General features: G+C 45.1%; 1 protein-coding gene and 1 pseudogene across 1 annotated transcript in view; both read right to left on the bottom strand.

The window, feature by feature from the left end:
- Positions 1–5,395: 5,395 nt before the first annotated feature.
- Positions 5,396–6,772, bottom strand: LOC109737897 (probable xyloglucan endotransglucosylase/hydrolase protein 23; annotated as a pseudogene).
- A 3,963-nt stretch (positions 6,773–10,735) lies between these two features.
- Positions 10,736–12,795, bottom strand: part of LOC120969052 (uncharacterized) — a 65,517-nt gene continuing 63,457 nt past the window's right edge. Inside the window, exons 4-6 of the mRNA XM_073504373.1 lie at positions 11,826–12,108; positions 11,673–11,728; positions 10,736–10,971 (exon numbers count right to left, since the gene is read on the bottom strand). Of these exons, the coding sequence (XP_073360474.1) occupies positions 12,018–12,108 (91 nt within the window). The 3' untranslated portion in view covers positions 10,736–10,971; positions 11,673–11,728; positions 11,826–12,017. The remainder of the gene's footprint in view (positions 10,972–11,672; positions 11,729–11,825; positions 12,109–12,795) is intronic.

Here is a 12,795-nt window from a genome sequence, read left to right as displayed (position 1 = left end):
TTTAATGTACATTTATAATAATTTAGTGGACATGCAATAACTAAAAATCATAGTCAAAGTGTACGATAAAGACCAGAAAAGTCAAAGCGCGGCTTATATTTTGGGAAGGAGGGAGTACTACACAATATGTGTGTAAATTATACCAATTATATTTTTTATTTCGTTTTATTTCTTTTAAGGGTAATACCACTTCCACTAGTTCATTCCTTATTTGTGAATATTCTAGCGTATTAAAAAGTACCAATGACATTAATTCACTCTCACTTAGAAAACTTACTACATTGAGTTTATTTTATTTTATTTTTATTCCAAATTCTTTCTTGTTTAAGGGTAAACCAATTCCACTAATTCATTCCTTGATCAAAATTGGTTTTTGCAAAACAAAAGTCCACTATTGGATGCTTATTCTTGCATATCATAAAAGAAGGTATAATTTCCATTTAAATCGTGTGCAAAATTTATTCTTCCATATATTTCAAAAAGCGTAACTTAGGAGTAAATTGTGTGCAAATTTTTCATTTTTCTTTCTTCAGAAAGGGTAATACCAAAGCCACTAATTCATTTTTTTTTGAGAAAACTTATTAATTTTGATTTGTTTTAGTTTTCATTTTATTTCCTTTCTTTGTAAGGGTAATACGAGTGTCACCAATTCATTTTTTTCTTAGAAATTTGTTTCTTGAAAAATTCCATTTTCTTATGCTTATTCTTGCATATGATAAAAGATGCAGCTTATGGGTAAATTGTGTGCAAATTTTGTCGTTTTTTTCTTTTTTGGGTAATACCAATGCCACTAATTCATTATTTTAAAACTTTATTTTTTATTTTAGTATATTACTATAGAAGTTTTTATGTTATGTTATGTTACGTATAGGGCCAAGTCTAGCGAGCGGCCGGCTGCTTGCTTAGCCTACGCGAGCGGCCGGCCTAAACTGGAAATTTTGTGTCCCCTTCCTAATTAACCATCGTAATTAAGAAAGCTTTTCACCTGGTTCTTAAATATCTGCACAGCCATCCCTTTGATGTATGCGTTTTATTCTTTGATGTATTTAATCGTGGTTTAAAAACTAAAAAAAGCATAACTTTTAATCCGCGTGTCGGAATTAAGATCCGTTTTCACCGCTGGAATTCTCGCGACGTGCTCTTCGAAACTAGATCCCGCATGGGGATGTTTCGACGAACTAGTTTTCCTGCCAACTAAACATCAATGTGTGTGCAATTATACTAGATTGCCGCGCCAACTGAGCATATGTGTGTGCAACTAGTGTCCTGCCAACTAAACATCAATGTGTGTGCAACTAGACTAAATTACAAGCCAACTGAGCATATGTGTGTGCAACTAGTCTTCCTGCCAACTAAACATCAATGTGTGTGCAACTAGACTATATTACAAGGCAACTAAACATCAATGTGTGTGCAACTAGATTACATTACAAGCCAACTAAACATCAATGTGTGTGCAAATAGACTACATTACAAGAGGAGGTTGCACATCGACTTTCGTCGAGGCAATAGACTAGTTGCACATCAAAGTTGTCGTGGTTGCTAGGTTGCAACCTCATACGAAGGTGCAGCTCCAAACATTAGTTTTGAAAAAAAGTTGCACGATGTAGTAATAAAGTTGCACGATGTAGTAATAAAGTTGCACGATACAGTAATAGAGTTGCACAATATAGCATCAAAGTTGGCATCAAAAAAATTCGTCAAAACATACCCATGCGGGATCTAGTTTCAAAGATCTCGTCGCGAGGATTTCAATAGTGAAAACGGATCTAAATTCCGAAGCACGGTTTAAAAGATATGCCTTTTTAAAAATTTGAAAACCCGAATAAATGGACATGCGCATCCATGGAATAATGCGGTGTCTTGCCCATGTGACCATCCTAGTAGTACATGGCACGTCACGAATAAAGACAAAATTTAGACCACAAAACTACATGCATGCGTGTGTAAGACCGGCCGCCCGTTTCCTCTAATTAGTGCATATGCACTTTTTAGAATTTAGGTACGTATAGTTGCATAATATTATTTCCGTTTCCAAATTTATGTTTTTTTAATTTAGCGTTAATCCACTCTCATGATTCATTTTTCCTTACAAAACACTATTTTATCTTTGTTTTTCCTTTGCTCTCATTGTCATGTGCTAGCTCCACTAATGTGAAGATTCATTAGTCTAGAGAAACACGCAAGTTAACCACGTACAGGCAAGGTACGTGAACCAATTCACCGTCTGTACGCATCCTTTCTTCCTTGGTTTCTCACCGTGCAGCTGAGCTATCTTTGTTGGACACGGTAAAAACATTGACGGGCCCAATTAGAACTTCAGGGGACTCCTTATTAGTCGGTTCCAAACCTAATTGTACGACATAGATTTTTCAAAGGAAACTGCATGCAAGTAAAAAAATGCACCAAAAACTAGACGTAATTTAGTGCTACATACATCTGTTTGAGTGACAACTAAATTTGCATATTAGGTTTGTCTTAAATCAAATGTTGTAAACTTTGACAAAGCTTTTAGAAAAATATAAACATTTATAATACCAAATAAATACAATATGAATATATATTCTATGCTGGATCAAATGGTATTGATTTGTTACTGCGAGTGTTGATATTTTTCCGTATAAACTCGGTCAATCTTTAAAAACTTTGATATAAGTAAGACAAAACTAATATGGGGAGTAGGGACGGAGTACTCCGAGGAATTGGCCACGCTTTCGAGCTAGACGAGGTGACGCTCGCACATTTGTACGCGGGCCATCTATTCATATCTCCTCATCCGTGGAAAATCAGACGTGGAACAAATTGCAGTACGGGCCGGAGGTGTGGGAGACACAGTATAGTCCTCTAGATTACCGCGGCGCCTACACAGAGTTAAAACATTTACAGAATCCAGACCCTTGTCGAACATTTACAGAATTCACTACAGTACGGCCTACTACACAGAGTGAGGCCAAGATATTTCGGGATTTGTTGCCCGCGATCGCAGTGGCTGGTAGAACGCCATGAAGAGGGTGGGGTTGCAGATCAACTCGATCGACCGTACGTGCGCCAGCTCGCTCGATCGGCACAGCCAGGGCCAGGGAGATCTAGCTAGACGGTAGCTACTAGCAGAGCCTAGAGGGCTAGAGGCCAATGGCGACTTCGAGCATGGAGTAGATCGATCGGGCGGGCCGGTGTAGCGAATTCAAGTGGAGTTGAAAGGCGTTGCGTACGACTGCTTCTTCAGTCGCCATTAAACAACCCTGGCGTTGGGGACTTGATCTCGGATCTAGTCTAAACCCCTGCCGGGCGCATGGGATGCGCTCCGCCGCACGCCTTAACTCTGCGCGTCCGGCTCCGGCCGGGGCCATGCTATGCGATGCATGTACGTGGGTGCACAATGGCGACGTCCATTCATTCGTGGGCCTTGCACCGTGTTAATCATCAGCAGCAGCCGTATAATTGTACCAACTCGCGAATTATATGGGCACAACAACCTTCCTCCTCCGTGCCCGTAGTGTCACAGATCTGCACAAGCTGGATTTGGAGCCGGCTACTTAATACTCACTCATCAGTCCAAACCGTGCTATAACCCAAGCAAAAGCAAGCCGTGTCACGTACTCGCTCAGTATAGCGGTCTCCAGAAACCTACATTCTTTGTGCTGCGCCAGCCATGCGCACGCGCGCGGGCTGGTGACGCGCGTGGTGCCGGGGCAGGTTCGTGTAAAGATCCACGCGGCCGAGCTGGCCGTCTAGGCGGCTGTGGCATGCACGGCGAGAGTGTCATCGTCGACCCGGTCCGTGAGTCAGTGTCATCGTCGTCTAGGCGGCTGTGGCATGCAAGACGGGGATTACCAGCATGAATGTATGTTGTACATCTGCTCCCCCACCCCCACTCTTACTTTTAATTATGATCATTTCATTTGCAATCACAGGGTAGTTAAGAGAATATGGTGAACAGCTGTGGAAGATCTTGCATGAGTTAGTGACAACAATCATGATGTTTTTTTTGTCCTTCACGGTTTGAGCAAAGCAACATGTGTTCATGGCATGCAAGTGCGCAAGTGTACTGGGGAACAATAATGGAGTTTCCTAAGAAAAAAGAGGAACAATACTGGGGCAGTGTAGTTTAATTGTTATTCGTTCTTGCAAAATTGGTGTTTCGCTTCTCCAATACACATTGCCCGCTTTTGCGTAAATTGGTCAATTGATGCGTGAAATTCTGTATGGTATCAGAACTAATGACTCGTTGAAATAATTAGTATTTTCTAATTAAGTTTATCTGGCCTAACTTCATGAAAGTAGTGTTCCCAAAATCACATAAAGGAAACTAGTCATGCGAGTGTGAGTGCATACGAAACATAGAACCATCATATCTATTAGCTTCACATGTATAACAAATGCAAGAACGGATAGATCCTACTCTTTGCAATTCCAGACATGGCTCGATCGGAGAAGTATTGAACCAAGATGAGTAGTCACACTAAGACGCTTACAAAAAATCTTATCTCCCTTCAAACGGTGCATGTTTACAAAGTGTGTGGTTTTGAAGGCATGTGTTTCCATACAATCGCGCAGATAGTCGCTGAAAGGTGGACTAATGGTTTAGGAATCTTCTGAAACAAAGGAATTAATTTAGACCAAAGTGAATGATTGTCCCGTAAAGGAAATTTCTTATCCATATGTACCATTTGGACCATAGGATCCCCACGCCTAGCATGACGCATCTGCCGGGCAGCCGCGACCCGTGCCACCCCTACCGCACAAGGGAGGGAGGAAATACCCACATCCGCCCACGTCGATCGGGCAAGCGCAAGGGAGGGAAGAATTACCCACAACCGCCCACGTTGACATATATGTATACAACACCTAAAAATTTCATATCTAAATTCAAAGTACACAAAGAGAAACAAAAAGGACAGGAACAGATGTGAATAGTGCACTTTTTGACAATATTCATGTCTTGTCGTTATTCACATTACTGGTGTTGAATTTCTTTTTTTTCTCCGTCCTTAAAAGAGTGTACTTCCAACTTTATTAAAGTGTCAAACTATTTGAAAGTTTAATCAAGTTTGTGTAAAAATATATTAATGTTTGTGCAATCAAATAGGCATATGATGAAAATATATTATATCATGAATCTAATGCTATTAATTTGGTGGCATATGCAACCTGATCAATTTCGAACGTACACGCATTTCACCATCGGCCAGTGTGGCAGTGCAGACGACGTACGTAGGGTTCGCAGCTGCAGCTGGCTGGGATCATTACGAAGGGAGGCCATTGTCCTTTCCTCTATCGCGCTTCGTGTCGCCTTGCACCTTACACGTACCGCGCGGCGTTTAGGTGTGGCTATATGCATGCACCATACCAATGGACGAAGCAGAATAAAATGATTTTGCTTGTGCCAATCCAATCGTGGAACCGAATGTTTCAGTTCTGTATAAGGTGAGCAGAGAGTAGCATACTGGTGATGAACGTACGAGGACTAGAGGAGGAAATATATTACACACGAGTTGGGCGTGAGCACAATTACATGAACTGGGCGTAAATGGCCACCGGCTAGTTTACACATCTCCGGTCGTCTTCCTCCGGCGATCCACATGTGGACTACATGGTGCACTCGGCCGGGACGCCCTTGGCGAAGCGCTTGGGGCCCGTGCAGTAGTTGTAGATCATGTAGTTGCTCTGCACCCACCGCATCCGCTGCTGCCGCGACAGGTCCAGCTCCTGGTCGTACCAATCTTCGGCCGCGCCTGAGCCGGGGGCAACCTCCGTGCCGACGCTGGCGCCGCAGTGAGGCTGGCCGCCGGCGATTACCACGCACGCGTCGGCCTTGAAGCCGCGGTAGGAGGCGGAGAACGGCGCGTGGGACCAATCCGTCTTGACGCGTCCGCCCTGCGTGGCCCAGTCGTCGGCATTCCAGAGGCTGGAGTAGAGCCGCATCGGCTAGTTCTTGGGGAAGGCGATCCCCTTTCCCTCCAGGTTCTTGAAGTCCCTGATCGGCATGTCGTCCACCATGAAGCTGCATTTACAAGAAAATTAGTCACTGAACATCCTGTGCTGAATAGATGGCCGGCGTTCTTGAAAGAAAGAAGAAGGTTGGGCGACGGCGATCAATCCACTTGCATGATGTGCTTTGGGTTCCAGAGGATGGAGTAGGTGTGGAAGTCGTTTGTGGGATCGAACCAGAGGAGGAACTGCTGCTCCCGCTGGCCCTGCCCCTGCGTGAACACGTTGGTATGCAGCGTGTAGGGCTCGCCGGTGGCGTTGCCAAGGAACTCGAAGTCGATCTCGTCGTGCGTCGGACCCTGCGACGACAGCTGCACATTCATACACACCAAACCGAACCAAGTTAGCGAACCGTGCCATCCGATCAAGACCGAAAAGCAGAGGAAAGAATGAATGTCGGCGTACGTAGTATGCGGTGACGGTGCCGGCGGAATTACCGGCGACGAGCTTGAGCTGCATGTCGATCTTGCCGTAGAGGTACTCGTGCTTGGACTGGAACCCGGAGCCGGAGATCTTATCGAGCCCCAGCGTGAGGAGCTGGCCGTTGTTGAGGATCTTGCCGCGCCCGTCACCCCAGGTAACGTCGAACTCCTTGTCGAAGCTCGCCGAAGCAACGGCAGAACATGCGAGCAGGATCGCCAGCACCGACACCACCATGCGAGCCATGCGTGCGGGCTCGATGCTCCCAACTATAGCTAGCTAGGAAGAACAAGTACTAGAAGATGAAGATGAGGAGAAAGCTTGATGGAAGCTTGTGTTGTGTGAGTGGAATGAGCGGGGCGTGAGGGGTTTTATATAGGGGTTTGGAGATAAGCGTGGCGTGCCGGATGGATGGATGGTTCGGCGAATCGGAGAGGAGCTCGCCAGCTCCGGTGTATTGCGTGTGAGTTGGCGCCAGAGGAGAGGAGAGGGGACAGGACGGTACTGCAGCGAGTAGCGAACAATTTTCTGATCGAAAATGAGACGCCCGACTGCCCCGACATGGCCACGCCAGAGGCTCTCACGTACAGAGAGAGGGCATTAAGCATCGATCGAGACGTATAGCAAATTTCTGGAGGCAAGGCAACAGCTTTTGATTTTATTATGGTTATTTTGGTTGGATCTGTATATGCAGATGATTTTGTGTTTTTTTTACTCAAATGGCAGTACAGTAGTACAGAAAACACATGATGCATGAACAAGAATTAGTCAGGGATGGATGGACGACCTATTCTTTTCGACAATCTTTTCCATCTCGAAGCGTGTGATGATGCCTGGTGTGTTAGATTCACAAATAAAAAAAGTCGTTTTGTCTTCAGAGCAGCTCTGGTTGAGACAACTCAAAATGGATAGAAGTCTCTGACTTCTCAGAGCTATCATTGCTATTTATTTTCGATAAATGACGCTTTATTACTAAAAAGGTTGGGTCAACTTAGAAGGCCTAGCCACCCCCTTCCCCTCCCTAGTCGCTCCTCTCGCCGCCGTCGAGCAAAGGCCGGCTGGCATCGGCGGCAACGGGGATTCCTCTCTCCCAGTTCGGTGGCGGCTTTCGCAGGTCGAAGCGTCGAACGGCGGCGGCGCACAGGCGGGCGTTGGCGGCGGGCCGCAGGCGTGGCGTGCTGGCGCGGTGGGCTTCGCAGGTTCGCTGGCCGCGGCAGTAGCAGTCCGAATCGGCCAGATTCGGAGGTTATTGGTTGTGGGCAGCCTGGGCGCCACCGGTGGGGCCTTCTCGGCGCTTCAGGAGGTGGCTGCTTGGGCGACGGTGCAGGCGGACTGGTGGCCGCCGCGGCACCTAGCCTTGGCTTGAGGGCGTGTCATCTCTGGTGAGTATCCATGTTGGCTGGTGGTGTCGCAAGGTCGGGGGTTCTCCTGGACGCCGAGGCGGCGTCCATGGGAGGCGGTCCATCAGATTGACCCCGCAACAGGCGTCTTGGCGACAGTGATGTAGGCACCGTGTCGGCGGAGGATGATGTTGTGTTGGGAGTTCCTGGTGTATGTGGTGCTTTTGCATTGGCGGTGCCCAGATTGTGTTCGGGAGGTCTGGCTTGGTGTCGACAAGTTCACCCCAGTGCGGGCTGGTGCTCGGGAGGCCTCGTGTGGCACAGTTGAGCGGGTCCGGGTGAAAGCCCTGTGCTTCGGCACCAGCGGCAGCGATACTCGTGGTGTCGCGTCCCTCTTGGGCCACGAATGAAAATCCTTGAACGGTTTCTCGGCCTCGACGGCGGCGGCGCGTTGTGTCGTATCCTTGCTTGAGGCGCCGTCATGGAGCCCATGTTACCCTTGTCACGTCGTCATCGGCGGGCACTTTTGGATCTTGGCTTGGAGCTTCTTCGACTCTGGCAATGGCGGATGCTCTTGTCTCCTCACCTTTTACACGAGTCCTCCTTGGCACTACTTGTGGTTCTCGCTGTCCGCAAGCAGGATCGGGCTACACGATTCGGAGCGGGAGGGCAAGGGGCCCTCCTGATACGTCTCCAACGTATTTATAATTTTTGATTGTTTCATGCTATTATATTATCTATTTTGGATGTTTTATATGCATTAATATGCTATTTTATATGATTTTTGGGACTAACCTATTAACCTAGAGCCCCGTGACAGTTCCTGGTTTTTCCTTGTTTTAGAGTTTCGCAGAAAAGGAATACCAAACGGAATAAAACTTTCACGATGATTTTTTCTTGGACCAGAAGACACTCAGGAGACTTGGAGTGCAAGTCAGAAGAGCCACGAGGCGGCCACAATGGTGGAGGGCGCGCCTCCCAACCTTGTGGGCCCCTCGTTGACCTCCTGACCTAGATCTTCCTCCTATATATACTTTTATACCCCAAAAACATCCAGGGGAGCTCCACTGCCGCAACCTTCTGTACCCGTGAGATCCCATCTTGGGGCCTTTTCCGGCATCCTGCCGGAGGGGGATTCGATCACGGAGGGCTTCTACATCAACACCATTGCCTCTTCGATGAAGCATGAGTAGTTTACCTCAGACCTACGGGTCCATAGCTAGTAGCTAGATGGCTTCTTCTCTCTCTTTGATTCTCAATACAAAGTTCTTCTCGATATTCTTGGAGATCTATTCGATATAATACTCTTTTGCGGTATGTTTGCCGAGATCCGATGAATTGTGGATTTATGATAAGCTTATCTATGAATATTATTTGAATCTCCTCTGAATTCTTTTATGCATGATTTGATATCTTTGCAAGTCTCTTCGAACTGTCGATTTGGTTTGGCCAACTAGATTGGTTTTTCTTGCAATGGGAGAAGTGCTTAGCTTTGGGTTCAATCTTGGGTGTCCTTTCCCAGTGACAGTAGGGGCAGCAAGGCATGTATTGTATTGTTGCCATCAATGATAAAAAGATGGGGTTTTCATCATATTGCTTGAGTTAATTCCTCTACATCATGTCATCTTGCTTAAAGTGTTACTCCGTTCTTTATGAACTTAATACTCTAGATGCATGTTGGATAGCGGTTGATGTATGGAGTAATAGTAATAGATGCAGAATCGTTTCGGTCAACTTGACACAGACGTGATGCCTATATTCATGATCATTGCCTTAGATATCGTCATAACTTTGCGCTTTTCTATGAATTGCTCGGCAGTAATTTGTTCACCCACCGTAATAATTTCTATCTTCAGAGAAGCCTCTAGTGAATTCTATGGCCCCCGTTGAGGGAGTTCTGGACTAAGGGGTCCTCGGGCGTCCGGCTTGTTACTCATTGGGCCGGACTGATGGGCTGTGAAGACGCGAAGACCGAAGACTATACCCGTGTCCGGATTGGACTCTCCTTGGCGTGGAAGGCAAGCTTGGCGACCAATTATGAAGATCCCTTCCTATGTAACCGACTCCATGTAACCCTAGGTCCCTCCGGTGTCTATATTAACCGGGGGGCATAGTCCGGATAGGACAGATTCATTACCATATACTGATAGGCTAGACTTCTAGGGTTTAGCCATTACGATCTCGTGGTAGATCAACTCTTGTAACACTCATATTCATCTAGATCAATCAAGCAGGAAGTAGGGTATTACCTCCACACAGAGAGCCCGAACCTGGGTAAACATCGTGTCCCCCGTCTCCTGTTACCATCAATCCTAGACGCACAGTTCGGGACCCCCTACCCGAGATCCGCCGGTTTTGACACCGACATCCATGTCTATTTTACAACATATTAGTTTCCCTTCAACTTGCCAATTTCTGTCGCCGTTCCCTTATCACTACAAGAAATATGTCAACTTGTGACCCTCACTATTGGCCGCTGAAAGGTCATAGTTTTTCATTTGCGACCTTTTTGTGACCAAAAACAGAAGGTCAAAAGCTGGCAGTCGTAAACTGAAATTAGTGACCTTCTTTGTGATATGTAAAAGGTCGTTGGTTCCACGACCAAATTTTTGGTCACTAGCAACCTCCTCGGGCCACGTAGGCATCCAACGTGGCAAGCTGATGTGGCACAAGAATCAGCCCGGTCCGATTCGGCGTTTTACATGGGCCGAGCCCAACAATTCAGCATTTTTACTGTATATTTTTTCTGTTAATTTTCTCTAGATACATGGGCCTGGCCCAACAATTTGGCCTTTTTATTTTCTAGGGCATGGCCTTTCTGGCTCCAAAGTTTTTGATTTTATTTTTTTCAGAAGATAGGCCCACTAGTGAGATGGGACCCAGTTGTCAGGTTCTAATAAGTGAGTCCCAGTTGTCACTGTTATATTCTTCAGATCTCAATTTTCCAGTAAATAAATAACAATATTTAAATCAGAACAAAGAGGAAACAAAATGCTTCAAACAGAGCACGACTAATCCAGAAAAATATGGTTCACATCATGAATACAATCAAAAAGAGCCAAACTTGGCACATTATTACAACCAAACATGGTTCACATTAGTTTTACAATAAAAAATGTTCACATCAGGTAACACAGCTATCACAGTATAACTAGCTCCAATGCTTCTCCCAACTTGTTCATCCTGGACCTCACGACAAAACATGAATGAAGGCCAGCATCTGCAAGTTATCAAGCAAAATGGTTAGAACAAGCAAAATGCGAAATTTTATCATTTAAGCATAGAAAGACAGGGTCAACAACATTTCAATGTTTGAAAAATGAACCAGGATTTCAATGTTTGAACAGCAAGAAATTGATACAGTAGATCATATGCGGTTTAATCAACTCCTAAGGAGAGACACGTTGACACATTCATTTGGCAACACCTATAGAAATTGAACCTCCTAAACATGCAATGTCGAAGTTGTATCTCAAAGAAGTATACATACTTATCAGGTTTAATTAATGCTAGTAACTCATGATTAGTACACAAGACATGGTTCAGCAAAGTAAACAAGAAGGTGGATGCAGTACAAAAGTAAGCTCATCACACAGAATAAATGAGTGGAACTACAGTACATCCTCTAAATTAGCATGTTCACAAGATTAAAAGTAAGCGCAGCATAAGCATATGAGTTTTGTTTGGCACCACCACATCAAACATAGCAACGCCAACGTGAAAAGTTTCAGCATTATTGACATATGTTTCCTCAGAATCATACTACACAGAGAAGGGTTCAGCCTCAAGTCTGAACTAGCCTTACATGGTGAAGTACAGATTTTAGTGGCTACATAAACAAGAAGCATCGGCTTAAGTTGCAACCCGCAACAGAAACACTTGCAAAAATCGGGCACTTGGGGGGTTTGCCAGGAGTACTACCTTGTCGATGTCGCCCATGAAGTGTGAGAGGAACAAGAGCGCTTCCATCAGGTTATCTGCAGTATTCCACGCAGAAAAACATGGCATCTTCAGTACGAATTCAGTCAACCAAAAGAGATGTGCTGAAGCTCGTATGATCTAATTGAACATTACATTGGCGGGAAGATTTACAAGATGGCAATTGTGATGATGATCCGTAGGTGAGGAGCTGGGAGGTGTAGTTGTTGACGGCTCCGGCGACGCGACAGCCCTTGACGCCCTCCTCATCCTTGCTGCGAAGGATGGCCGGGACTCGGATGCTGAGCTCCCTGGGCGTCACCTGCTCCCTCTCATTGTAAGTTGTAATCAGGTGCGGGCTCCCTGGGCGATACATGAAAGGGAAGTTCTCAAGCTTGACAATCTCGTTGTCCAACAAGTCAATCGTGTCAAACTGGTCCTGTTATCAAAAAAGGAACAAAGACAGTTATAAACACAGCTAGAGAAGGACCTGGAGCAACTACAAACAATTCAAAATGAGATTAAAAAAACCTATGATTTCAATTTCAAATCAAGCTAAACGGTTTAAATATTAAGCCATCGGTAATACAAAAATCATAAGAGGTGTGTCACTGATTGTAGAGTCAGTACAAGAAAGTAGGCTGGTAACACAATAACAAGCCACACATAAAACTGTCATGCCCTGGAGAACTACATAGAAGAAAGCAAAAGTAACCAGAACAGTAGAGGTGCACTGATCAAGTATAAAAACACTATTCTGAACCGTAACAACGAAATCACCGCTCTTAGGTGGACACTACACAAAATATGCTCAAACAGTACCCACGTCACGCCAGGATGAATTGTCACAATGTCAAGATCAGTATTTCCCACAAAAGTTGATGATAGTTCCGGTTCCATATTTTTCTACCAGTATGAAACAAGGTTGAAAAAAAGAAGACAAGTGCAGAACTAGCCAACTGACAGTACAGATCAAAAGGAAAATAAAACAAAGGAACACAAACCCATAAAGTGTAAGCTTGAATTTACCACTCTGCGGAACCAAACTGCAGGGTTATTCCAGTTCTATACACAAAAGATTTAACATGTTTTCCTACTAGTATTTACAATGTTTTTATTTCGGTAA

Source organism: Aegilops tauschii, chromosome 7 (genome assembly GCF_002575655.3).
Source record: "Aegilops tauschii subsp. strangulata cultivar AL8/78 chromosome 7, Aet v6.0, whole genome shotgun sequence".
Taxonomy (NCBI): Eukaryota; Viridiplantae; Streptophyta; class Magnoliopsida; order Poales; family Poaceae; genus Aegilops; species Aegilops tauschii.
Note: the sequence above shows the minus strand (reverse complement) of the source record. Positions and strands in the feature narration are given on the sequence as shown.